The sequence below is a fragment of the Molothrus aeneus genome, chromosome 27, assembly GCF_037042795.1.
Source record: "Molothrus aeneus isolate 106 chromosome 27, BPBGC_Maene_1.0, whole genome shotgun sequence".
NCBI lineage: Eukaryota > Metazoa > Chordata > Aves > Passeriformes > Icteridae > Molothrus > Molothrus aeneus.
Genome location: NC_089672.1, coordinates 2527757 through 2554519, shown reverse-complemented (window position 1 = coordinate 2554519; position 26763 = coordinate 2527757). Strand labels below are relative to the sequence as shown.

The 26763-nt window shown below is 45.8% G+C and overlaps 1 protein-coding gene across 8 annotated transcripts in view; it reads right to left on the bottom strand.

Moving 5' to 3' along the window:
- RFX2 (regulatory factor X2) overlaps nucleotides 1–26763 on the bottom strand; it is an 86277-nt gene that overhangs the window by 10439 nt on the left and 49075 nt on the right. For 2 of the 8 annotated variants that reach the window (XM_066566346.1, XM_066566348.1), the window contains exons 2-11: nucleotides 24626–24738; nucleotides 20191–20280; nucleotides 18748–18827; nucleotides 15951–16227; nucleotides 10757–10831; nucleotides 5144–5325; nucleotides 3813–3932; nucleotides 2866–2981; nucleotides 1693–1811; nucleotides 1306–1418 (exon numbers count right to left, since the gene is read on the bottom strand). In XM_066566346.1, the coding sequence (XP_066422443.1) occupies nucleotides 1306–1418; nucleotides 1693–1811; nucleotides 2866–2981; nucleotides 3813–3932; nucleotides 5144–5325; nucleotides 10757–10831; nucleotides 15951–16227; nucleotides 18748–18827; nucleotides 20191–20280; nucleotides 24626–24730 (1277 nt within the window). In that variant the 5' untranslated portion in view covers nucleotides 24731–24738. The remainder of the gene's footprint in view (nucleotides 1–1305; nucleotides 1419–1692; nucleotides 1812–2865; nucleotides 2982–3812; nucleotides 3933–5143; nucleotides 5326–10756; nucleotides 10832–15950; nucleotides 16228–18747; nucleotides 18828–20190; nucleotides 20281–24625; nucleotides 24739–26763) is intronic. The other 6 variants (XM_066566349.1, XM_066566353.1, XM_066566347.1 and 3 more) reach the window with 6 other exon arrangements.

Genomic DNA, 26763 nt, shown 5'->3' with positions numbered 1-26763 from the left:
GAGAGCCCTGCAGAAAAGCTGCCTTCAGTTTTCTCTGTGTATCTAGAAACAGCTCCTGGGGTGTTGCAATCTGCCTGGGAGCTGTTCCCTCAAAAAATTGAGATTTTAAACCAAGCAAACACAGCTGCAGTGACTCCTTGCAGGAAAATATCCCCTGGGCAACATTTACAGGGCCATATTCTACTGATTTTTGAGGGATCTTTCCTTATTACTCAATGTTTTACCATTTTTCTTCTGAATAGAAAACGTTCATCTTTATAACCTCAGTAAGAGCGGACAGATTTGTGATAGAAATTTTAAGAATTTTTTCAATTTTCTCTGTTTTCACTTATTTCCATTCCCCTGGCAGCAGCTCCCAATGCATAAAGGATGAGGAAGAGGCACAGCAACAAGCCAGGCAGGAGTGAAAAGATGAAAGCAGCTTTGTTTGCAATGATCTGCCTCAAAACAAGAGGCACTGACAGGTCTGGGCAGGCAGGCAAGGCAGAAAGTCAGTCTGGAAATCCCTAAAACCTCAGAGAATCCCTAAAATCTGAGCAGGGAATCATCACTGGGGACAGCAGGAGGTGCAAGGGACGTGGATGAGACCAATCAGCCTCAAATCACCCCAGGGGAGGTTTAGATTGGATATGAGGGAAAATTTCTTCACTGAAAAAGTGATCAGGCATTGGAACAGGCTGTGGTGGAGTCACCATCCCTGGAAGTGTCCAGAAAAGGTGGGGATGTGGCACTTGGGGACGTGGCTGAGTGGTGACTCCAAGAATTCACAGGATAACCAGGTTGGAAGAGACCTTAAAGATCATCGAGTCCAACCCAGCCCCAACACCTCAAAACTGGTGAGGGCTGATAATTTATATTGTGGAATCAGATGCAGGGGAATGAGAAGCTCCTTTTGAAAGCTCTGAACTTTGCATTACAATATGAAACACTTCCAACTCTCTTTGTCACAGCTCTGCAAGGCAGAAAATACTCCCAAATTCTCCAAAGCACTCATTTATGCTGATTTTCTGCTTGTTTATTTTCAGATACCAGGAGGTGTTTTGGAATAGCAAGTACACAATCCTATAGCTTGCTTTTCTTTCTATTTGGTCTATCTAAAAACCAGAATGACTGAATATCTCAGACAGGATTTTCTCCCCACAATAAGTTTCATTTGAAGGGCATAGATTTGTACCTGTAAGATCATCTACCTAAAATCTTGGCACTGAAGAAAAACAGGCTTTAGGCTCAAAAAGACTAAAAAAAAACTTCATTAATGTTAAAAAGAGATCATTAATGTTAAAAAGAAGGGAAGCAGGGGAGTACCTGGAGGGCAGAGCAGTGGGGCCATCACTAGGGGGTGCCTTGGGACTCCAGAAGGATTGCCACAGCTTCTCGATGTAGTGGAACTGGAGGTGCATCACGACATCCAAAGTGGCCTGAGAGCAAAGAACACCACGGGGTGAGCACTCAGCTCCAGTGCTGCCACCCACAAGAAATCATTTACATGAAAAACAACGGAATTGGCACTCTTGGAGTGACCAACTTAACATAAAAGAGGTCACATGGTGACAAAAAATCAATATTTGAGTTGTAATTGCTGGCAAATGAAGCATTCCCAGCTTTTCCTAAGAGCTGGTCACTTGAGTGATGCCCCATGTCAGTTAATAAATCAATTACAAATAATCCCCAAAGAATATTGCAAACAATCACCTCACAGTGCCTCCTGTAGAGAACCTGCAGAGTTTTCACGTCGTTCAAGGTGAAACCTTCTTGTAAGAGGACATTCCCAAGATCAGGGGCTGGGAACTCAGGAAAGACGTGGGTTACATCTGGGAACAGAAATTGGGAGAGATGGTGAGGGTAAGGAAAGCTCAGAGTGCAGCTGAGCACAAGGTGCTGCTGTCACTGGAGGCTCTTTCATGTTCCAGCTGGGATGAGAGAGGAAAAATGAGATCATTTACTCCTTTCCCTGATTTGTGCTGAGAAAAAGCAAACAACTACAGCCCAGTGGGTTCAGTGGGGAAAGGAAAATGGTTCCTTTCTGTTTGTAATAAAAGAAATACGAAAACATTATCCTCATCTACCATCCATTAGAATTTCCCTGAAGCCTGGAAATGTCTCTCTGTACAATGGGGAATAAAATTGGGCAGCAGAGGAGTCAGGAGCTGGGATTTGTGGTGGAGACACAGACCCAGGACCAGCAAATCCAGAGAAGGTCAATATGGATCATCTGCACCCAGATCCCCACTGCAGCCTTTGCAAGGAAGGGAATTGCTTCCCTCCTTTTTCCAGGACCTCCACTATTCCATGGAATTTAAATAAACCAGATGGATTAAAAAAATACTGTGAGAGACCCAACAGACCCATGGGATCAAGGAAAAAACCCTCCTGGGGAGAGAGGAGTCAGGAGATAAACTTAGCAAGTGTGACACTACAAAAACCTATAGAACACATCCTATATAAAAAATATATATCTGAAAAAAATTATATATATATATAAAATATACTATTATATATATAATTTATATATAACATAAAAATAAATAAAATATATAAAATTTTAAAAATCTACAGTATATATATGTATATACACTGTAGATTTTTTAGGAAAGCCCAACAGTCAGGACTTGCTGGATACATATAAATAAAGAAATAATATATAATAATATGTAATATATATACTAATATATATAAAATTTATATATAACATAAAATTTAATATTATATATATTATTTAAAAATATTATTTTTTAATATATATACATACAGTAGATTTTTTAGGAAAGCCCAACAGTCAGGACTTGCTGGATAAAACCTTCCCCTTAAAGCCCAAATCCCTGATGTGGAATAATTAATAATTGATCACCAAAGGAGTGTCCTCACCTATGAACTGCTGGTGGTGCTGGCACTGAGCAGCCACTGACTGCTCGGGTGTGGTGTGGGGGGTGCTGTTGGATGCACTCTCTGCCATCCCATCCATCTTCTGGGCTGCTCTGTACCTAAATTCCAACAGAATTAGGATGGATTAGGATCCACATAGACAGGAGAAAACACCTCTATGTTATTTAGAACACACAGCTGTGAGTTCATGGAGTGGATGGTACATTCAAGGCAAACATGGTGAGGGCTGATCATTTATATTGTGGAATCAGATGGAAGGGAAATGAAAAACTCCTTTTGAAAAGCTTCCCCAAGACAGAATTAAAAGGGCTGAGAAGTTTGGTGACACCAAAAAATCACAATAGAGAAGCAGAGCTGCAGTGGGGTCCAAACCCATAACCCTGAGATCTTACGGTTGGCACCCAAGGTGGGGCTCAAACTCACAACCCTGAGATCTTGCAGGTGGCGCCCAACGTAGGGCTTGAATCCACAACTCCAGGATCTTACGGTTGGTGCCCAATGTAGGGCTTGAATCCACAACCCCGAGATCTTGCAGGTGGCGCCCAACATGCGGCTTGAACCCACAACCCTGAGCTCTTACATTGGCGCCCAACGTGCGGCTTGAACCCACAACCCTGAGCTCTTACATTGGCGCCCAATGTGCAGCTTGAACCCATAACCCTGAGATCTCACACTGGCGCCCAACGTAGGGCTTGAACCCACAACCCTGAGATCTTGCAGGTGGCGCCCAACGTGCAGCTTGAACCCATAACCCTGAGATCTTACATTGGATCCCAACGTGCAGCTTGAACCCATAACCCTGAGATCTTACACTGGCTCCCAACATGTGGCTTGAACCCACGACCCTGAGATTAAGAGTCTCATGCTCTATGGGCTGAACGGATTCTCACACCTGCTGAGTGTTTTGGGCAGGGCCAGGGGGCACCTACCTCTGCTTCTGGTGGATGGGCTGCTGCCTCATGGCCATGTACTGCGTGTCCTCCTGCAGGCGGTTCAGCGGCGACTCCGGCTTCAGGCGGATCCCATAGTAGTGATATTTGGAATTTCCCCTGGAAATATCAACTTAGTCACTAAAAGTGATGGCCCTGGTTGCTTGGACAACACACCCAATTTTGTGCAGCACACAGCTGCCAAGCACTGTTTGAGTGCCTGAAGGGATGAACTTGGTGCCTCAGGTTTGAGCTTTTCTATTTTTCAGGTTCTGTGCTGCTTTAGTGGGTGGGTCTGGGCTTCATATTAGGGGGTGGTGAGCTCTGTGCACAGAGCAGGGAGACAAAACAATTCCTGCTCCAGCTGGGGACCAAGGACAAATGATCCAAATCTCAGCCCCAAGAGCACAAACAACGTGGGCTGGAGAGAGAAAAATAGGAAGGATGGGACTTCATGGGCTAAAGATGTAACTGGACAATTAATTCCAATATACAAATGCAGCAGAACTTATAAAATTGTGAGACCCTGTGACCAGTTGTGCATTTTTGTGACCATTTTGGTTCATCTTGGCTGTAGCCCTGGCTGGGATCTTGTGCTGCACAAGGTGGATCCATTGAGGCCTTTTAATAAATCCCTACTTTATTAACTAACTCTGTCTATTCTCTGTTCTAGCTCAGCCTTCACAAGGCATCAAACTAACGAAATGCCATCATCCCCTAGAAAATTTAAACCCACATGTGGCCAAGTGCAGTGGCATTTATTCCCGTAGATCCCAGAAAAGAAACACCTGAACCTCCTAAAGATCCAACAGCTTCTGAGTGCACCAGAGATGCTGCAGGAGGGTTGCTTTTTGTTTCTTGACCTAGGTTGATAAGGAAGTGAGTTTTTGGAAGGTTGTGGTCAAACCAATCAGTGCTCAGATTTGAATATTGGCACCTGGTGTGGCCACTGAAGACATGGATACACCTCTGAGGGACTCCTCTCTCCTTGATGAACTGAGAGTTGATCATCTGAGGGCTGGTGATGAACTAAGAGTTGATTATCTGAGGGGTGGTAACTGGATTGAGAATCTAAGGTTTTATTTTGTGCTGTGGTGGAAATTGGGGCGAGGAGGAATGTTTTGGAAGGTTTTCATTCTGAGTTCTATGTGTGTTCCTTTTTACATATTGTAGGTTAATTAAGTTTTTTCCTTTATTCCTAAACTGGAGCCTGCTTTGCTCTATTTCTGGTCACATCTCACAGTAGCCACTGGGGAGAATATATTTTCATTGGGGCACTGGCATTGTGCCAGCATCAAACCATGACAGATTAACTGCAGATTGTGACCAACCTGGTGCCCAGGCGCCGTGTCCTGAGCCCCATGAAGACGGAGCGGATGAGCTTCCCGAAAGAGGCGGCGTTGACGGGGTCCAGTTTGTGCTCCTGGCAGTGCCTCAGGTAATGGTTGTAGAGGGAGCTCCGGGGCAGGCTCACACCCTCTGCTGTCTCATAGTTATCCAGCAGCCACTGCAGCTTCAGGCAGGGAAAAATAAAAAAACATGCAAGTCTGAAGAGAGCTGAGAAGTCAGGCAAGGTCGATGTTTAAATGTCCGGATGGAGAAATTCAAGAGAACTGAGTAATTAATTTATATGAGTTAATTAACATAAATTATAATTTATACAACTTTATGGTAGTTTATAGGATAGCAAAAGCCAGTTTATAGGATGGTAAAATCCCCCAGCACAAACAAAACCAGTCAGATTTTTCATTAAAACGTAATCCTGCTGCCACCTCAGTGTCCACCTCGGGTTCGGATGAATTCCTGCAGACCTAAAATAAAACTGTAAAAATTCACATTTTCCAAGGAAAAGAGATCTTGAGATATTGCCTAAGAGAAATAAATTTTAGGGGAAGCAAATTGATGCAAAGTCTTTATTAATTGGAAGATTGGCATGTCTGCAACTGCTCCCTTAACAATAAAATTAATGGTTGCCAAAGCAACCTTCAAAATCTGAGGGAATCCATCTACTTTGCAAAATTTACTGTCTGAACTTCTGACATGGCTGTTGATTAAAATTTGCAATTAATATAAATTATTTATACCAAGATAGTCTGAAAGGGCAGGTCCAGCACATGGTGTCAGCACAGGAATTCAAATGCAAAGCCCCCAGTCTCCTTTAATTAACTGAATGACTTCAGCATCAATAAAATGAGTGCTGTAATAATTGAATTTTGGAAGGAATTGGATGTACACATGCACTAATATCAACAGGGTGGGTAAGAGCCCTTTCAGTGTCATGAGGGGTGTCTGGGATGAACATTTTGCAGGCTTCCCTCTCCCTCCAGACCTCCATCCCTGCACCAGAACCAGCTGCATTCCCACCAAACAGGGCAAAACGGATTTGGGTTGTGAAATCCAAATATCAGCCACAACATCTCCATACAACTGAGAGTCCAAGCAATTACAGGAACTGAGCATGGATTTAGTCTAGAAAACAGTGGGATTTGACAAAGCCCGTGGAGCTGCACCCAAACCCTCTCCACTCCCACCCCAGTGTCCCTCTCTCTTCTCCCATTTTCTCTTGGTGACACTCCAAGGTCCCAGCTCACCACAAGGCTGGAGTTTTACATCAATAATTCTCTGAAAGACAACCTGAGCTGTGTGATGGCATCTCTGGCACCTCCACTGAGCTGTCCTTGTGTCCCACCCTGCTCTCACACAGAGCCTTGCAGCCCCCTCAGGGTGTGCTCCGTGGGTCTCCTTCACACACCCACATGGAAACTTCTGCTGCACAAAGTCAGCTGCATCCAAAACTGTAATTAAAATTATTCTATCCAGCCTGGAGAGGAGAAGGCTCCAGGGAGAGCTCAGAGCCCCTTGCAGGGCCTAAAGGAGCTCCAGGAGAGCTGCAGAGGGACTGGGGACAAGGCCTGGAGGGACAGGACACAGGGAATGGCTCCCACTGGGAAAGGGGAGATTTTTATGGGATATTGGGCAGGAATTGTTCCCTGGCAGGAACAATTCCCTGTGGAGGCCCTGGCACAGGGTGCCCAGAGCAGCTGGGGCTGCCCCTGCATCCCTGGCAGTGCCCAAGGCCAGGCTGGGCAGGGCTTGGAGCAGCCTGGGACAGTGGGAGGTGTCCCTGCCATGGCAGGGGTGGCACTGGGTGGGCTTTGAGGTCCCTTCCCACCCAAACCATCCCATGATTTGTCAGCTGGAGCTGGTCCAAATCCAACCACAAATTCCTGTGACTGCACCCATCAGCTCTGGTGACCTTTGGAGCTGGAAGGAAGAAAAACCTCCTGGCCACTTGTCCCTCTGTCCTGCTGTTCAGGAGCCTCTTCTCCCCCTCCCACCTTCCCCCAGCTCCACACCACCCAGGGCACTCCTTGAGGTGATCCCTTCTCCAAACCCCACAGTTCCAATAAATGGTTTGTTAATGATCCATCATGACCCTCCTGCTCCCACCTGCAGCACAGACACCCCTGGAAGCCCCAAAAAATCCTTCTGTGGCCCTGAGCCTCCCCCAGCCATTCAGGTCCCTCTATAACAAAAATGGACCCCAGTGGTTTTGCCATAAAACACCAGCAGGAATTCAGTTTTTAAGTTGTCCACATCTATGTTAATTTTGGCCCATCCCCTATGTTTAAGAGATTATTGCTTAAGATCCTTTCAACTTTTTAAAGCAGGTATTTTATTTATCCTGTGGAAGATACTGAATGTGCATCAGATATTTATCCCCTAAATCTTAATCCTTAAGCCTTAAAAAAAATATGAAAGTTGTGTATTGCTATGGAAAATCCAGATACAGATAAACCTTCTCATTTAAATTTGATCCTGGGCATTTTTATTCTAATCTCTGATATTTCTAGAAGATTCCCTTCATTTCCCAGCTTGCTTTTCCTGCAAATGTCTTTTTATATTCCCTCAAACATTGCAGAGTTTCACCAATATGAACTCCCACTACTGAATTAGAAATTTATTATGGAGAACACAAAAGAGCTTAAAACAGAGATCTGTCAGAATAGAAATAATTTTCCAATTGTGATTTTTGTTCTTCCTGCACAACTAATAACACGTTGGGCACTTAAAATGAGAAAATTAAAAACTTTTTCCATCTGAATCTCTTCTTCTGTTTGCTTTCTGAATTTTGTTCAGTAGTGACAATCAGATATTCCCCAGTTTATTTCTGTTTATGCCATGATCAGGTTCAATAAAATCACTCTACAGCCATATGCTGCTGTGGTTGTTATTGGCACTACAGGGGAACATTTAATTTTCATTTCTACCTTAACTTTATTTCTATCTGACTGTTTGAAAAAAAACACTGGCAAAAACCTTATCCTGGTTCGATCCAAGGGTGGAAAAAGCCACTCATGAGGCTGGCTGAGAAAATAAAAACCTTTTTTTCTTTTGAAGGTGCAGGTTTGGAGATGTTTTCTTGTGGCCACCTCTATGAAATATAAAAAAGAAACTATTTGTGGGTCATATTTAAGGTGTTTTTAGCTGGGACCATGAGCAGCAGAGTATCCAAGGCTGGGTTGGACAGAGCTCTGAGCATCCAAGGCTGGGTAGGACAGAGCTCTGAGCATCCAAGGCTGGGTGGGACAGAGCTCTGAGCATCCCTGGAGTACCCAAGGCTGGGTAGGACAGAGCTCTGAGCATCCCTGGAGTACCCAAGGCTGGTAGGACAGAGCTCTGAGCATCCCTGGAGTACCCAAGGCTGGTAGGACAGAGCTCTGAGCATCCCTGGAGTACCCAAGGCTGGTTGGATGGAGCTCTGAGCATCCCTGGAGTACCCAAGGCTGGGTGGGACAGAGCTCTGAGCATCCCTGGAGTATCCAAGGCTGGGTGGGACAGAGCTCTGAGCATCCCTGGAGTATCAAAGGCTGGGTAGGACAGAGCTCTGAGCATCCCTGGAGTACCCAAGGCTGGTTGGATGGAGCTCTGAGCATCCCTGGAGTACCCAAGGCTGGGTTGGACAGAGCTCTGAGCATCCCTGGAGCATCCAAGGCTGGGCAGGACAGAGCTCTGAGCATCCCTGGAGTATCAAAGGCTGGGTAGGACAGAGCTCTGAGCATCCCTGGAGTATCAAAGGCTGGTAGGACAGAGCTCTGAGCATCCCTGGAGTACCCAAGGCTGGGTGGGACAGAGCTCTGAGCATCCCTGGAGTAACCAAGGCTGGCTGGACAGAGCTCTGAGCACCCTGCTCTGGTGGAAGGTGTCCCTGCCCATGGCAGGAGGTTGGAATTAAATGAGAATGAGCTTTAAGGTCCTTTCCAACCCAAACCATCCTGGTCCAGCTTCCTGCTCCCATCAGAGTGCCCTTCCATGGGCTCAGGTCCCTCACTGCAGCCCCGTGCCTCACTCAGGGGAGCCCTAAAAGAACCTTCCCCATGCAGAGGCTGCAGAGCCTCCCTGGGCCATGGCACTGCAGCTCCTCCAGCTCTGAAACTGCCTCATCTGGTTCCCCAGGGTGCTGTGTCCTCTTCAGGCACTGCTCATCCCCTTTTTATTCCCACATGTCCCCAGACACCTCCCTGAGCAGGGACACTGGGGACAGCAAGGACCTGGAGGGTTCCTCAGCCCAGGAGCTGCACCCTCAGAGGGACCAGCTGGGGGTGGATGTGTCACTCATGCTCAGGAAGGAGTTTGTTTGCTCCAGAGTTGGTAAGAGCACTTAAACCTTAGGCCAGACTATGAACCATAACCTAGACCAGAAGTTCTTCACTTCTACCCTGCAAGACCAGGGTGGGGAAGGTCTGATCAGGGGCTGGATGAGGCCCCCACTTCAACCTGCACAGCTTGTGGTCAGTGAAATCTCTTTTCTACCTTTTGCTTTCCTTCCTCTGCCCTTTTCCTGATTTTATTTCAAGCTTTGTCCTCGATGAACAAGAAAAATCCTGCAGAGCAACACAATCCTTGTGCAGCACTTGAGGAGTGCCCAGCCTGGGGTGGGAGGGATGCTCACCACAGGAACTGCCTGATGCTGCAGGTTTGTGTTTCCCCAGCTACAACCAGAAACCTTCACTCTCCACCAGCTGAAATAAAGTTTGAGCTCCCCCAGGAGCCCTGGCCTGGAGTTTGAAATGAGAATAAAGAATCAGACCGGTTTAAAGTTCCTTTTGTTGTCTCAGGGTATTTATCTAGGGTGAAAAAGCCAAAGGTTTTTATTTTTTGCCCTAAGAATGACAACAAACCAGCCCCCAAACCCAGAGAAAACCTGTTAGAGCAGAGAAACACCACTTTGTGCATGGGATTTATGGGTGCAGGACATGCTTGAGCTTCATCCAAACACAGGGAAAACAAAGTCCAGGGACCCCAACATGACCTGGATCAACTCAAATCTCACCCAAGCATGTGCTCATCCCTCAGTGCTCCTGCATGGGAGCCACAAACCAGGATGCAAAGGCCCAGCAGAACAGTGGGAATATCACACAAAGCAGGGAAATCCTTGGCAGAGTGAGAGAGAGGCCCAGCACATGGATTTAGCACAGCATTGTGACAGGAATGGGTTTCCTGAGGCACAGAGAGAGGGGAAAAAAAGGCATTCAGAGGCTTTTGGTGTGTGCTGGCTGAGGGGGATCTGTCCCAATTCACACCAAGTCATGCCTCTGGATTTACAAGTAATTTTCCAGCCACGTTTCAGTTGCAGTGAAAGGAAAAAGAGCTTCCTCCAATGTGTTTATCTGATTGCCAGCAATTTCCATTGCAAGGCAGATGAAATAAATAAACACATATTTATATTTATTATAAATAAATAACAGGCTCCTGAGCATCTCAGCAGCAAACATTATCACATGGCACTTTTTGCAGCCTATTTGTCCTTGGGAATGGGCTGCTTTGGGCAGCACAGCTCAATCACAGGCTGCTTTGGAGTGCCTCATGCTGTTGAATACACCAAAGAAATAATTCTCCTAGCAAAGCAGGGGAAAAGGTTGTAAATTCTGATTGTAACTTACATGGCTGTTGAGCAAACTGCTTTTGTGTGATGTAATCCCTTCATTTTTTTGTAGGTTTTCAATCGCCATTTCAAGCTAAAGAAAAACGTGCACAGGAGAGAGAGAGAAAAAAAAAAAAGGAAAAAGAAAGGAAATCAGATAGTTAGCAACAGCCAGGATTATTGTTTCTTTATTAATATTTGAATGATTAATGCTTTATATCAACAAGCTGGTGAAAAAGAGGCAAACAGATGTGGATGGAGCTGCAGAGGCGTTACTGGGACATGCAAATGGACACACAGCAGGGATCCCCACTGTGACAAAGCAAGGGGTGACAAAGCAAGGCCAGGGGGGGGTTTATCTTCCACTAAAAGCACTGCCTATTTATATATAAAAAGCAATTTTCCTCCTCTTTTTCCCTTCCTGCTGCGAGCAAACCATCACCAGGCAGATGCACTGCAGAGATTGGCTGCAGAGCTGGACCCAGGCTTCCAAGGACAGCTGGCAGTCATGACTTGGTCACTGTCACCTCTTCATATTTTGTCAAAAATCCCTAAAAAATTAACTAAAACTGGGGTACAAGGAGAGTGCATGGACTGGAATGGTCAGAAATTGGCTGCAGAGTTGTAGTCAGGCTTTTAAGGAGAGCTGGCAGTAATGACTTGGTCACCTCTTCATATTTTGTCAAAAATCCCTAAAAAATTAACTAAAACTGGTGTGCAAGGAGAGTGCATGAACTGGAATGCTCAGAAATTGGCTGCAGAGCTGGACCCAGGCTTTCTAAGGAGAGCTGGCAGTAATGACTTGGTCACCTCTTCATATTTTGTCAAAAAAATCTAAAAAATTAACTAAAACTGGTGTGCAAGGAGAGTGCATGAACTGGAATGGGTGAGGGCTCTCTGCTGCTGGGAGCTGCAAAGGGAAGAAGGCAGGAGCCAGATTTCAGTTGGGTGATTTCTCCCTCAGAAGCCAGGCTGGAACATTTGGTGCTGCCTGTGCTGGTTTCTATCGATCTCAGAGCAGCCAAGGTGAGACCTCCTGGCTCCTGAGGAGCCCCTCACGCCCTGGCTGCCTCCTGCTCCCCCCTTCAGCCCAGCTCTGGCTGCTGCCTTGTGCCTCAAGCCCCTCCTGAACCCTTCTTGTCTTCTCCATTCTGTTGCTGGGGCAGAACCTGGGCTCCTTGAGCAGATGGCTGCTGGTCCCAAAGCTCCAGTGCTCCTCTATGAGGAAAAAAACAAAAATCCTCAAACCTCCCCAAACCCCACATTAGAGCCTGCAGGAGCAGAACCTGTTTGTTTCCAGCAGATGCGCCCTGTTTGAGGTGTCCCAAACCCCATTATCTGTGCACAGGCAGGACAAGGACACAGAACCTGCAGCCAGAGCTCTGCTCTGTCCTCATTTAACACCCTGTGGGCACACCCACAAAACATCTGCAGATGATGTGTCCCTGTCCATGGCCTCCTGCCTGCCCTGACTCACCCCAGAGTGAGAGAGAAACCCAGCCCTTCACCAAGCCAGGCCCTGTCACAGCAGGGTGGCAGAGCAGAGATCAGACCCAGCTTCTGAGGTGACATCCAGCAACCACATCCAGGTGTGAAGGTGCCACCACCTCCAGCACACATCCCTTGGTTCCCACCCCAAAGTGGAGCCACTTCTGGAGGGGTTCTCCCCCAGTTGAGGCTCAGATTAGTGGGGTCTCACTGCCTCACTTCTCCCCCAGTTCAGGCTCACATTAGTGGGGTTTTACTGCCCCACACCTCCCCCAATTCAGGCTCAGATTAGTGGGGTTTTACTGGCTCACTTCTCCCCCAATTCAGGCTCAGATTAGTGGGGTTTTACTGGCTCACTTCTCCCCCAATTCAGGCTCACATTAGTGGGGTTTCACTGCCTCACAGATCCCTCAATTCAGGCTCACATTAGTGGGGTTTTACTGCCCTACACCTCCCCCAATTCAGGCTCAGATTAGTGGGGTTTCACTGCCTCACACATCCCCCAATTCAGGCTCAGATTAGTGGGGTTTCACTGCCCCACACATCCCCCAATTCAGGCTCAGATTAGTGGGGTTTCACTGCCCCACACATCCCTCAATTCGGGCTCAGATTAGTGGGGTTTCACTGCCCCACACATCCCCCAATTCAGGCTCACATTAGTGGGGTTTCACTGCCTCACACCTCACCCAGTTCAGGCTCAGATTAGTGGGGTTTCACTGCCCCACACATCCCCCAATTCAGGCTCAGATTAGTGGGGTTTCACTGCCCCACACAGCTCCCAATTCAGGCTCAGATTAGTGGGGTTTCACTGCCCCACACCATGATGGACCATAAGGAAGCACAGCCTGAGTGCTGACACAGCCTTCAGGAAATGAGTCAGAGGCAGAGGGAGACCCAATTTCCTTCCTCTGCCTGCTCAGGGGCTGTTTGAGCAGCAGCTCTGAGGCAAGCCCAGAAATGCTGCCTGGCTTTTGCTGTTGGCAGGTGTCCCATCCAAAAGGACACCTTGCATCTGCAATAAAAACTGTCACAGGGGAAAGACCAAAAGCTCTTAAGCTGCTCTGCAGGAAGGTGAAGAGCTCTGAGGACCCACTTGTGGGAGGTCTCAAGGATTTCCTCTCTTAGTCCACACTAATTTAGGTGAAGATTAATAGTGCAGTGTTGGCACAGATATTGAATGTTCCCTGTGCTGTTTCAGCCCATCTGCTGGAGCAGAACATTGGTGTTCCAGCACAGAGGGAAGGTTTCTTAAGAGGTTTCTTGAAGTATCTCAAGATTTTTCTTTAGTGCACACACAGACTTCACCAAAGATCTCTCAGCCTCCTGAGGACCACTGCTAATCCTGAATTATCCCAATGTTTCAGTTTTCCTCTGGAGGTGCCCTCCTTGCCCTCACCACCTCCAATCCTTCTCCTTCCCCATCCCTGACCACTCTGATGTCCATCCCCAAGGCCAGGACAAACCCTTTGGCTTTCCTGGCTCCATTCTGCATTCTCCATTTTCCATTCCCCACCACATTCTGCCAGAGCCCCTCTGGCCTATTTAACACCAGCCTTTCCCAGTCTCTGTTTAGGCTGGACATTAAAACAGAAAATAAAGTTCCTGCCCATGGATTTGATTCAGTTCCTGCTGTCCTTAAGCCACCCATCCCTCCTGGTGGGTGCCTCTGGATCCCTGGCAGTGCCCAAGGCCAGGCTGGACAGGGCTGGGAGCACTCAGGGACAGTGGGAGGTGTCCCTGCCATGGCAGGGGTGGAATGGGATGACCCCTAAGGTCCCAAACCAGATGACTCCAGGATTAATTCCAAGCAGCCCAGGCTCTGCTCCAGCCCCCTCTGACCCTGGTCTGAGCTGGAAGGACTGACAGCCACACACAGACACAGCCCTGGACTGCCTGCCAGGCTCTTTCCCACCTTTTCCAGCCCTTCCTCAGGTATTTTGTGTTAAAATACCTTCAGAAAGCTCATTTGTACATTCAACAGAGTGGATTTATCTCAGATGTATTTCCATAAAGGTCACTTTCTAAATCTCTTTTTTTTTTTTTTTGTTTTGCTGAACAGCCTTATCTCATGTAATAACCATCAACTAAATCCATTCATGGGATATTTCTACTGACATATTTTCCACTTGGGCTTTTATATCATGCTCATCACCATGGAAATTACAAAAACTCCAAACAACAACAACATTAAAAAAATCCCCCAAAAATCCAAGAGTAAAGTTGTGCAGTTTTGTAAGATGCAGTCCCACACAGGTGATGTTTCCAAATAATAACTTTGAGTAAAAACCAAATGCTCCAGTGCTAATTTTTAACTATGAACAGTTAATATACACACACACACAATTCCCACCCAAGAAAAGAACCTCAGCATCTGTCATTTGCTCTTCCACCCAAACCAAGGACTTCTCCCCTATGCCTACCCAAGGCAGAGCACATTTACTACAGGATCAAAGCAACCTTTCAAAGCACAAAGATTCAAAAAACATAAAATCTATATTCAAAAACTCAGTGGGAAAAGAAAGAACAACTTAACAGGCCAGATTTACATGAGTTCTCAGTAGCAACAGCTCCTGTTTTTCTCCCTAGTGATGCTGCTCACATTTTAAATTCTGGCTACATACCCTGAATTACACCTACATTAGTATTTATATTTATATATGAATGCATAAACACACAGAAGTCTGCAGAGGGAGGTGAGCAGTCCCAGGAAATGAGCTGCAAGCACTCCTGGCAGCTGCTGAGGGCTGGGAGATTCCCAAATCAAAGCCCTTACAGCAAAAAGGCTGTTCTGGGTGAAGAGCTGTAACCCTCAGTCCCACACAGCTGTGCTCCAGCACCTGCCACCTCAGCTGGCAGCTGGAGGGACACACTCCAAAGAAAGAAATCAGAACTTTAAACCATTTCTGTTTGATCAATATCACCCCTAAAAGACATTTTCTAAACATATGGCAAGGGCAGAATACACAATGGTGTAGGAGATACATACACAAAGGGTTTTTGATCACTGTGCACTCAGCATGATCAGCTTGAACATAACTTATGTTCACACCTTCATCATTCCTCAATTGTCTCTCAATCCAACAGAGACTAAAGAGCAAGACCGAATTAACCTCTTGTTAATTTGTTAATTAATCCCATTTTCTCCATTTCCAAATGAAATAAATAATAATAATTATTCAACGGGTTAAGGAAAAAATTCTCAGGTCTCTTCACAAAATATTTCAATATTTTGGGTAAGCATATGTGAGATGTTCGATTTAGTAGAAAATGTAAATAGAGACAAATTTTACAGTAGAAACCAGGGACAAATCATTAAAAACCAAAATGTAAATAGAGACAAATTTACAGTAGAAAACAGGGCCAAATCTTTAAAAACCAAAATATTTTATTTGGGAGGGGAAAAACCCAAACCAAATGTAATGTTTTATTAATATTTGAATGATTAATGTTTTATTAATATTTAAATGATTAATGCTTTATTAATATTTGAATCATTAATGCTTTCTCTTCTCTAATGCTGATCATTTCAGCGATCTGAGCGAGAGGGACAATCCAAACTAAAAAAGAAATGTATTACACCAGTGTCTATTCTCCCCTTTGCACTCATGGCAGGTTACAGACAAAAACAACGATAATGCCAGGTCAGTTAAATTTTCTGAAGGCTTTTCAGATGCCTTTGGAATCATTGCTGGCCCCCGAGCTGAGGTGCCTGCAGGGCTACATACCGTTGCTGGAGAGGAGCGTGAGGTGTGAGACAGAGAATGTCTAGAGTTCTCCAGCCCCCCATGAATGAGATAGGCGCCCGAGCCGGAGAGGATCTGACTTCCCCCAATGTCCATGGTGATGCCCACCATGTTGTGAGAGGGAATGGCTGTAGGAGAGGATGTCGCTGTAGTCACCTGAGCTCCTCCTCCTCCTCCTCCTCCCTGCGCTTCGAAATAGGGCGCGGCGCTGGCGGGGGCGTAAATCTGCGCCTCGCTGCTGTACGAGTAGGCAGCTCGTCTGTGCAGGGGACAAAAGAGAGGAGCTGGAAGAGGAAATCTGTGCTGGACAGCTTCAGAAAGCAGGATGAGTGTCAGAAAACCCCTGGTGTTAAAGGTTGGCCCCTTGTGTTCGCCACTGAGATTATTCTTGTTCGCAACCACGTAGGCATGGTGAGGTGGGGACAAGAAATATACCACACCTCCATCATCCCTCAATCCTTGCTTAATCCAACAGAGAATAAAGAGCAAGACCAAATTAACCTCTGTAATCCCATTTTGTCCATTTCCAAGTAAAACTTTTCCTGTAAGATTATAGCCCTGTTACAAGTGGCAACCCCATAGGCATGGCAAAGTGGGAACGAGAAAGCCATACCACACCTCCAACATTCTTCAGCTGTCTTTAATCCAACAGAGACTAAAGAGCAAGACCAAATTGGCCTCTGTAATCCCATTTTGTCCATTTCCAAATAAATTTTTTCCTGTTCCCACTGTAAGATTATTCTTCTTGTTCACAACCCCATAAGCATGGTAAGGTGGGAACAAGAAATATACCACACCTCTATCAACCCTCAGTTGTCTCTTAATCCAACAGGGACTAAAGAGCAAGACTGAATTGGCTTCTGTAATCCCATTTTGTCCATTTCCAAAGTAAAACTTTTCCTGTAAGATCATATCCACCTGTTGTGGGTGGCAACCCCGTAGGCATGGTGAGGTGGGAACATGAAACACACCACACCTTTATCAACCCTCAATTGTCTCTTAATCCAACAGAGACTAAAGAACAAGACTGAATTAACCTCTTTTTTTCCCATTTTGTCCATTTCCAAATAAAACTTTTCCTGTTCCCACTGTAAGATTATAGCCCTGCGGAGGGTGGCAACCCCATAGGCATGGTAAGGTGGAAACAAGAAAACCATAACAGACCTTCAACATTCCTCAATTGTCTCTCAATCCAACAGGGACTAAAGAGCAAGACCAAATTAACCTCTTGTTAATTTGTTAATTAATCCCATTTTGTCCATTTCCAAATGAAATTTCTCCTGTTCCCACCATAAGATTATTCTTGTTGTTCACAACCCCATTAGCATGGTAAGGTGGGAAAAAGAAATATAGTATACCTCCATCATTCCTCAGTTGTTTCTTAATCCAACAAAGACTAAAGAGCAAGACTGAATTAATCTCTGTAATCCCATTTTGTCCATTTCCAAATAAATTTTTTCCTGTTCCCACTGTAAGATTATAGCCCTGCAGAGGGTGGCAACCCTCTGGTAAGGTAAGGTGGGAACAAGAAATATACCACACCTCCATCATCCCTCAATTGTCTCTCAATCCAACCAGGACTAAAGAGCAAGACCAAATTAACCTCTGTAATCCCATTTTGGACACTTCCAAATAATTTTTCCTGTTCCCACTGTAAGATTCTTCTTGTTGTTTGCAACCCCATAGGCATGGTAAGGTGGGAGCAAGAAAGCCACACCACACCTCCATCATTCCTCAGCTGTCTCTTAATCCAACAGAGACTAAAGAGCAAGACTGAATTGGCCTCTGTAATCCCATTTTGTCTACTTCCAAATAAAATTTTTCCTCTTCCCACTGTCTTTGCCCATATCAACAGATGTTGGTAAGAATTATTTTAATTTCTTTTTTTAAGAAGGGTAAATTATCCAAATCAAAAATAAGAGTTAATTGTTCAAGCCAAATGACTTAAATAAAGGGAAAAGGGGGGTTTCTTACAGATAAGTAATGTAATAGTTGGCTCTCACAATTAAGAGACAGATATTCTGTAGATGAGCCACGTGGCTGGCAGTCACAGGCACTCCCATTGCTGAAAACATTTTCCTGATTCAAAAAATTATTTACAAAATTATGTTAAAAAATTTATTAAATTCCTTATTTAAAAAAATTTATTTGTTGCAAGTTTTGTTAAGGTTTAATAAACCTTTGAAACTGTAAAAGTGAGCAGTTGTTTCTCACAGTGGGGTTTGCTCTGTTGGAATGGGATGAATCAGCCCCACAGCACAAGCTCACAGTGAGGGCAGCTCCTTGTGAGGAACTGGGGTGGGGAAGGCCAAAAGGAGGCACAAAATGGGGCACAGCTGGCAGGAGGAGGAGGAAATTCTAAGAATGGAGAGGCCCTGGCACAGCTGTGGCTGCCCCATCCCTGGAGGTGTCCAAGGCCAGGTTGGACAAGGTTTGGAGCAGCCTGGGATGGTGGAAGGTGTTGGGGAGCTGGAAGGAGATGGGCTTGAAGGTCTTTTTCACCCCAAGCCATTCTGGGATCCCTTGACTCTATAAAATCTTCCAACAGCCCCTTTTTCCTCTGGAAGTTCCACTCTTAAAGCTGCCCATGGCACCACACAAAGTTCTCAGATTTTTCAGACACTTTCATGACCAGGATTCCCTGGAGAACAGCCCCACCACGAGGACAACACCCCCAGGGCTGGAAACCACCCTCACAACCCAACACAACATCTGAACAGCTTCTCCTCTTCCTCCTCCCATGGAAGGAAAGAGGGGGACAGCTCAGGGAGGTTCTTACATGGTTCCATTGGTATAAACAGCTTCTCCTCCTTCCACATACTGCACCTGGGCTGGATAAACGTGCTGCACAGACTGCACCTGCAACAGGCACCAAGAGGTCAGGGATTGCTCAGGAGCTGCTGGTTAAACTGCACAGCTCCAACCTTACCTTGACACTCAGGCTTTCTTTAAAAAAAAACCAAACCAAACAAAAAAAAAAAAAAAAAACAAACCCCAAACCCAAAAAACCAACCAAACAAACCTCCCCCCCAAAAAAAACCCCCAAAACAAACAAACGACAACAACAAAAAAAAACCTAAACAAAAAAAACCCAAAAACAAAACAAAAAAACCCAAAGAAACCCAAACAACCCCCCCAAAAACCCCAAAAGACCTAACAAATAAAACCCCCGAAAAACAAACAAAAAACCACCCAAAAACCCCCAAAAAACCCAAAAGAACAACAAAACAACAAAAGAAACCCCAAAACCCCCAAAACAAGCAAACAAAAAAAAACCCCAAAAACCAAACAAAAAACCAAACCAAAAATGCCAAAAAAACCCCCAAAAAACAAACAAAAAACCAAATCAAAAATGCCAAAAAAACCCCCAAAAAACAAACAAAAAAGCATCCTCCCTGCCCTTCCTCCCCTCCATGCTTAGGAATGCCAAAGAAAAGGAGGTTTTTATTTTCAAAGGTCAAGTTAAAATAGATAAATAAGTGGTTGCTCCATGAGAAGTGGAAACAATGGAGCTGGGTTTCCTCTGGACACGTGTCTTGGGGCTGACTAACAGGGGTGAGCTCATGCTGCAGCTTTTCCTTCAGAGGGGAGCCTGACAGTGTCCAGCTGCACCCCAGCCCCTTTTGTGTTGCTCTGGGAGGGAAGGATTTGCCCTCTGTCAATTTTTTTTTCCCCCTGAAATGGAGAAACCAACCAAAAAAATCACTAAAGGAAAAAAATTAAGAGGGTCAGACTTGCTGTTCACATGGAGCAGCACCAGATATCCCTGGTTTCTTAGGAAACAAGCCCTGGAAAAGGCAAAGTTCAAATAAATAAAAACATTTGCATGGATCTCTGGCACCAAATCTTCCTATGGAGTCACATGCAGGCAGTAAATTTGTTTAATTAAAAAAAACCCCAAACATTTTGCCTCTAAAAAACACCTTTACCAAAGGATTTAATTTTAATTTAACTTTGATTTAATAATTGCTTTTAAATTTAAGTTGAAAGCATCCATCAAATCTTCAAATACATGAAAGACAACTGCTACAGCAAAGGTTTTTCCTAAACTTCAAATACCTTGAGAGTTTCTTTTGTCATCAAGAAAGGAGGAGAGAGCTGGAGAAAGTGATGCCAGCTCTGTGACTGCCCATTAGGATTTTTCCATTAGGATTTTTCTAGATGTGGCAAAGTTTCAGAAGTGGGACTGGGAACCTGTCTGGGTGTCCCCAGGGTTCATTACCTGCTGTGGAACCTGCTGGACTCTGGGAACAGAGATTTGCTGCATCTGTGCCCCTTTGGGAGCAGAGCCTGTGGCCTGGACCAAAACCCTCTGCAAGGAGAAAACAGAGGAAGAGACAATTTCAGTCCATAACACGCTGAGCCAGGTGTTCTCTCCCCACATTTCAAGGCCAGCTTGCCTCTGACAGCAGCAGCAGCAGCAGCGGCATCCTGTGATCAGTGTCCCCATGGTCCCCACCCTCCCCGTGGGGTGCACCAGCCTGAGCTCAGCCCCCTGAATTTGGGCAAATTTCTGCCAGGAATCATCTCCAAACCTCCAGGAAAGGAAGCAGCAGTTCATTGACAAGCACAGCCCCCTGAATTCGGGCAAATTTCTGCCAGGAGTCATCTCCAAGCCTCCAGGAAAGAAAGCTGCAGTTCATTGATCAGCTCAGCCCCCTGAATTTGGGCAAATTTCTGCCAGGAATCATCTTCAAGCCTCCAGGAAAGGAAGCAGCAGTTCATTGATCAGCTCAGCCCCCTGAATTTGGGCTAATTTCTGCCAGGAATCATCTCCAAACCTCCAGGAAAGGAAGCAGCAGTTCATTGATCAGCACAGCCCCCTGAATTTGGGCAAATTTCTGCCAGGAGTCATCTTCAAGCCTCCAGGAAAGGAAGCAGCAGTTCATTGATCGGCTCAGCCCCAGCTGAACAAGGATCACTCCTCACACATCCACATTTGGCTGCAAAGTTCCTTCTCTTGGAGCTGCTAAACCCAACCAAACTGTGCCTCCTGCAGCAAGAAATCCCCTCCAGCTCCAGCCAGCACCAAAGCTCAGGGGTTTCTGCTTCTCCCTGCAGTGCCACCAAGGGCACGGGGACATTTCATGGTGCTGGTGGCTCTGTCACCTCCATCATCCCCTGTCTTACACTCCATTGTCAGTCTGGGGTTGTCAGCACACCTCAGAGTGCTCAGCACCTTCAGATCCAGCAAAACAAACGTGGGGATGGAGAGAAAGGATTCAGTGGGAACACAGCCAAGCATCTCCATGGCCTCTTAAACCTTCTCCAAGGAGACACAATCCTTTAAAACACCCAGGAGATTGGGCCTGTGCTGGAAAAATCCCAGGAAAAATCCTGAGAGAGAGAATTATGTCTCTCTTTGTTCTGAGAATGCAAATACCACATGGGCCAACAGAACAAAGAGCCAGAAAACAATCCCAGAAGCAACCTTGAGAATTACTGGCTACCTGGATGTTTATGATGGATAAATAACTTCCATGGATAACTACCATGGATATTTATGATGGATAACCATCATAAATAACTTCCATGGATAACTACCATGGATATTTACGATTTTTAGTCTTCCCAATGTATCTATGTAATAACCAGAAATCCAGTTCTAGCAGAATTCCAGGTTTATGACAATTGCCCAGATCTCCAGGCAGCTGCTCCAGGCTGCATTCCCTGGAGATCCTGCACTTATTTCAGCCTCACCTGGCCTGCTTTCCCTCACCAGTGCAGGATGGGGACACCACAAGCCCCTTTTTGAAGTCAGGCCTTGCAGTGCCACCAACATCAAAGACTCTTTCCTTTCTCTGTCACAAACACATTTTATGAAAAATCCTTTTGTTAGGATCTTTTCTCCTGAGAAGCTGAGAGGCCTCAGAAATGAAATGCAAACAATGATTATCTGCTGCTGTGGAATGCAACAGGTGCATCTGGGATTGGTCTCATGTGGTTGTTTTTAATTAATGGCCAATCACAGCCCAGCTGGCTCAGACTCTCTGGTCAGTCACAAGATTTTGTTATCATTCCATTCCTTGCTGATGAAATCCTTTCTTCTATTCTTTAGTATAGTTTTAATATATCATTTTCTTTTAATATAATATATATCATAAAATAATAAATCAGCCTTCTGAAACATGGAGTCAGATCCTCACCTCTTCCCTCATCCTGGGATCCCCTGTGAACACCACCACACTTCTCCTACTTTTTGCCCATTTTCTGGCATTGCTTTTGCCAAATGCCACAGAGCTCACTGCTCACTGCCTGTCCTGTGCTCTGCTATCACCTTCCAGCCAAGATAAGGAACCATCCCCACCTGAAGGGTGAGGCCATCCTGCTCAAACCCAAAGGGGCACCAGTGCTCAACAGGGGTTTCAGCCTCACACCATTCCTGCTGGCAGCAGCTCATCCCCAGTGGTTTCTTTGTCCTGCTGGTGACAAGGAAGGCTCTGGATGCTCCTCCTCTTCAGCAGTCTTCACTCTCCCCTGGATTTTCCTTAATCCATGCAGTTCCATTCCAGAGGCTGGATGGGTGATTTCATAATCCAAAGGTTTTCCAACCTTTGTTCACAGCCAAATCCACTCTGTGATCCTGGGGACACCTGGCACTGCTGTCCCCAGCCCTGCCACACCAGCAAGGAGTGCCCTCCATGGATGGGAAGGCTGGGAGGTGACAGCAGCACTCTGGATCACCCCATGGCTCCTGGAAAGTCAAATATTCCTTCAATTCCCAATATTTAATTGTTCCTTTCCATCAGCATCCAATGGCAGCTGCTGCTCACTTGGGAGTTGGAGAAGGATGAAGCTGAGTTACACCCACCCATCCTCTCATCCCTCCAGCTTCCTGAGACAGAAATTTATTTTGCAAGTTCCCCAAAAGGCAGAAAAAGGAACAAAAATGAACTAGTTTCACTTAACCCTTCCCATTTTGCACTGGGTGGCTCCTGTTCATCACTTGTCTCCTGTTGGGGCCTCCCAAATGCAGCATATTCATGGGCATTCATCACAAATCCCCCTCTGCAAATGAAAACGTTGGGATCTGCCTACCCAAGGAAGAGCCCATGGGATGGTTTGGGTTGGGAGGGATCTCAAACCCCACCTTTTAAAGCTTGGCAGAGCTCAAACCCACGGGACATCACCTTTATCAACAGCTTGTGCCCAGTACCTCAAGGAGCTGCTTAAAAACCTTCTCCCCACTATCAAAATCTGGGATTAAAATCAGCTGGCACAGAGTGACCCCCTTGGGCACCTAAATTAAACCCCAAAGCTTGCACATGGATTGGGAGCACTCAAACCCACAGGACAACACTTTTATCAACAGGTTGTCCCCAGTACCTCAAGGAGCTGATTAAAAACCCTCTCCCCACTATCAAAATTTGGGATTCAAATCAGGTGGCACAAAGTCCCTCCCTTGGGGACCCCAAACCCCACCCTTTAAAGCTTGGCAGAGCTCAAACCCATAGAACATCACCTTTATCAACAGCTTGTCCCCAGCACCTCAAGGAGATGATTAAACACCTTCTCGCCCGTACCAAAACCTGGGATTAAAATCAGCTGGCACAAAGTGACTCCCTTGGGGACCTAAATTAAACCCCAAACCCCACTTTGTAAAGCCTGCATGTGGATTGGCAGAGCTCAAACTCACAGGACAACACCTTTATCAACAGGTTTTCCCCAGTACCTCAAGGAGGTGATTAAAAGCCTTCTTCCCATCATCAAAACCTGGGATTAAAATCAGTTGGCACAAAGTGACTCCCTTGGGCACCCAAATTAAACCCCAAACCCCACCTTGTAAAGCTTGCACGTGGATTGGCAGAGCTCAAACTCACAGGACAACACCTTTATCAACAGGTTGTCCCCACTGCCTCAAGGAGCTGATTAAAAACCCTCTCCCCACTATCAAAACTGGGGATTAAAGTCAACTGTCACAAAGTGACTCCCTTAGGGACCCCAAACCCCACCTTGTAAAGCTTGGCAGAGCTCAAACCCATAGAACATCACCTTTATCAACAGCTTGTCCCCAGCACCTCAAGGAGATGATTAAAAACCTTCTCCCCACCACCAAAACCTGGGATTAAAATCAGCTGGCACAAAGTGACCCCCTTGGGGACTTAAACCCCAAATCCCACTTTGTAAAGCTTGCATGTGGATTGGCAGAGCTCAAACTCACAGGACAACACCTTTATCAACAGGTTTTCCCCAGTACCTCAAGGAGGTGATTAAAAGCCTTCTTCCCATCATCAAAACCTGGGATTAAAATCAGTTGGCACAAAGTGACTCCCTTGGGCACCTAAATTAAACCCCAAACCCCACTTTGTAAAGCCTGCATGTGGATTGGCAGAGCTCAAACCCATAGAACATCACCTTTATCAACAGCTTGTCCCCAGCACCTCAAGGAGATGATTACAAACCTTCTCCCCACTACCAAAACCTGGGATTAAGATCAACTGGCACAAAGTGACTCCCTTGGGCACCCCAAACCTTTTAAAGCTTGGCTGAGCTCAAACTCACAGGACATCACTTTTATCAACAGGTTGTCCCCACTACCTCAAGGAACTGATTAAAAACCTTCTCCCCACTACCAAAACCTGGGATTTAAATGCATCTTCCAGGGAAATCAGGGCTTTTCTCCATGGTGACAGCATCCCCAGCTGTGCATGCCTTACCTGCTGTGAGGCTGGCACTGCCTGCACCACTGGTGCCTGCGCTGAGCCCGACGGGTGAAGAGCCACAGAAGCTGCTGAGTCTGATCCACCCTCTGGACTCTGCATGCTCCCTGCTGGGGACAGCACAGGGACATCAGAGGGGACAGCACAGCACAGCCACACACCCCCAGCCCATTGAAAACAGGGGTGAAATGCCAGGGGAATATCCAGAGGGAAAGGAGGCAGCTCCCGTCCTACACACAGGGCTGGTTTTAGTGCCTGGAGCTCATTTTAATGCAGAATTATGTTAAGGAAAAAGAAAGTTGCACAATTGTTTCACAGAGAGGAGAGGGAAGGAACAGAAAATGCACTTCTATATTTAACTGAAAAGTGGTGTTGGAAAATTATTGTGTCACAGTGAGCATCACACATGATTGGGAAGAGTAGGGGAATATTTTTAAAATAATGCTTTCTCCCCCTCTGCCTTATCACGTTTAACTGGTGCCAAAAAAAAGCTTTTAATCAAACCAAAATTTCACTGGGAAAGTGGGGTGGCCAGCTTGGGTTTATAACCAGAAAAAAATCAAGGATGAAGAGGCACAAGAACAGCAATTCACCATCATTTCGGACCCCCTGAAGCAGCATCTCCACCCTCCCAAAATCAGCATCTCCACCCTCCCATCCCTGTCCATGCCCCAAAACCCCACCAAGGTCCCCAGACAGCCACAGCATCACCCTCCAGTGCCACACAGCATCCTCAGATCCTCAGTGCCAGCTCTGCCTCCTGGCACTGCCCCAGCCCTGGGGACACCAGGGGATGCTGAGACAGCACACAAGGGCATTTGGAGGGGTTTTTTGGGGTGGGGGAGCCTTTTTTCCTCAGTTTCTTGTGAAACTTCCTGCTTAATAAACTATTTTAGGAGGGTTTCTGCTGTCACTTCAAAATCCAAAGGTTAAAAGCATCCAGATTTTGGGCAGTGCCATTTCTGCTTTCTCAGCCTTGACTCCAAACACAATTATTATGTCTTTTATTTCCCTTCTTCTGCCATTATTTAAACTTTTCCCTCACCTTTGTACAAGTTAAGAGGAAAAAAGGAAAAATAAGGAACTAAAGGACACTGGACCTGCTCATTTGTGCTCAAAAGAAATGCAAGGGGGAGTGTGAAGTTACAGAATTTACCTGTTTATTCCTTCAGCCACCAACAAAACCCTCCAAATATTAAAATTCTCCAAAAACCACATTTTTAAGGTTTTTTTTTCCCCTCCAATACTCCATACTCTCATTAGCAAATTACAATTGAGTAATTGTAATTTTTCCCAATCTTCCTAAAATCCCAGAGCTTGCAAATAATTTTTCTCACATCTGGGAGAAAAAGTAGATGGAGTCAGAGCTACCAGATTAATCCAACAAGCAGAACAACAACAACAACAACAGAAAGAAGGGAAATCAAATCAATATTTATTCCTGTGTCCCCCCAGCTGCCCTCAGCACCCCCATCCCTGCAGCTCTGCTATAAAAAGGCAGCACCTGCCTCTCCCCATCACTGCCTCTGCCTGGGTTTCAGCCAAAACCTCCCTGGGAGAAGATTCCAGTTGCAACAGCACCGTGGGATCAAGAAGATAAAAATTCTCCCAGTAAATTTCAGCTCCTTGCCTGCTCCAGCCACAAATTATTTGCAATTAAACACTGGGGCAGCATTGCTGGGTTTGGAATGTTCAGGTGGAGATGCTCAGGCAGGAGAGGGGGCACTTTTACCACATTTGGTCCCCTGACTTTTCCCAAAGTGTTTCTTTTCTGTCCCTAACTTTTCCCAAAGTGTTTCTTTTCTGTCCCTTGTGCCCTGGGCTGTGGTTTGCAGCTCTCCAGGGTTTTCTGAGCAATGGTGAGGTTACAGAAGAGAGGTGGGTGAGCTGACAAAGATATTTTAATTATCTGTTAATGGTTCTGGCAGGGTCAGCTCTTGGCATTTTAGGTCTACACAAGGTCTCCTTTGAAGTGGAGCTATAATCAGAAAAGAACACTTAAAAAAGATGGAGTTGGACTTTGATGATCCTTTTAAGTCCCTGCCAAGCCAGAACATTCCCTGATTCTATGACTCAAATCACCAACAACTCATCTTTGCTGGCACATTTTGTCTCCTGCTTTCCCTCAGTGGCCA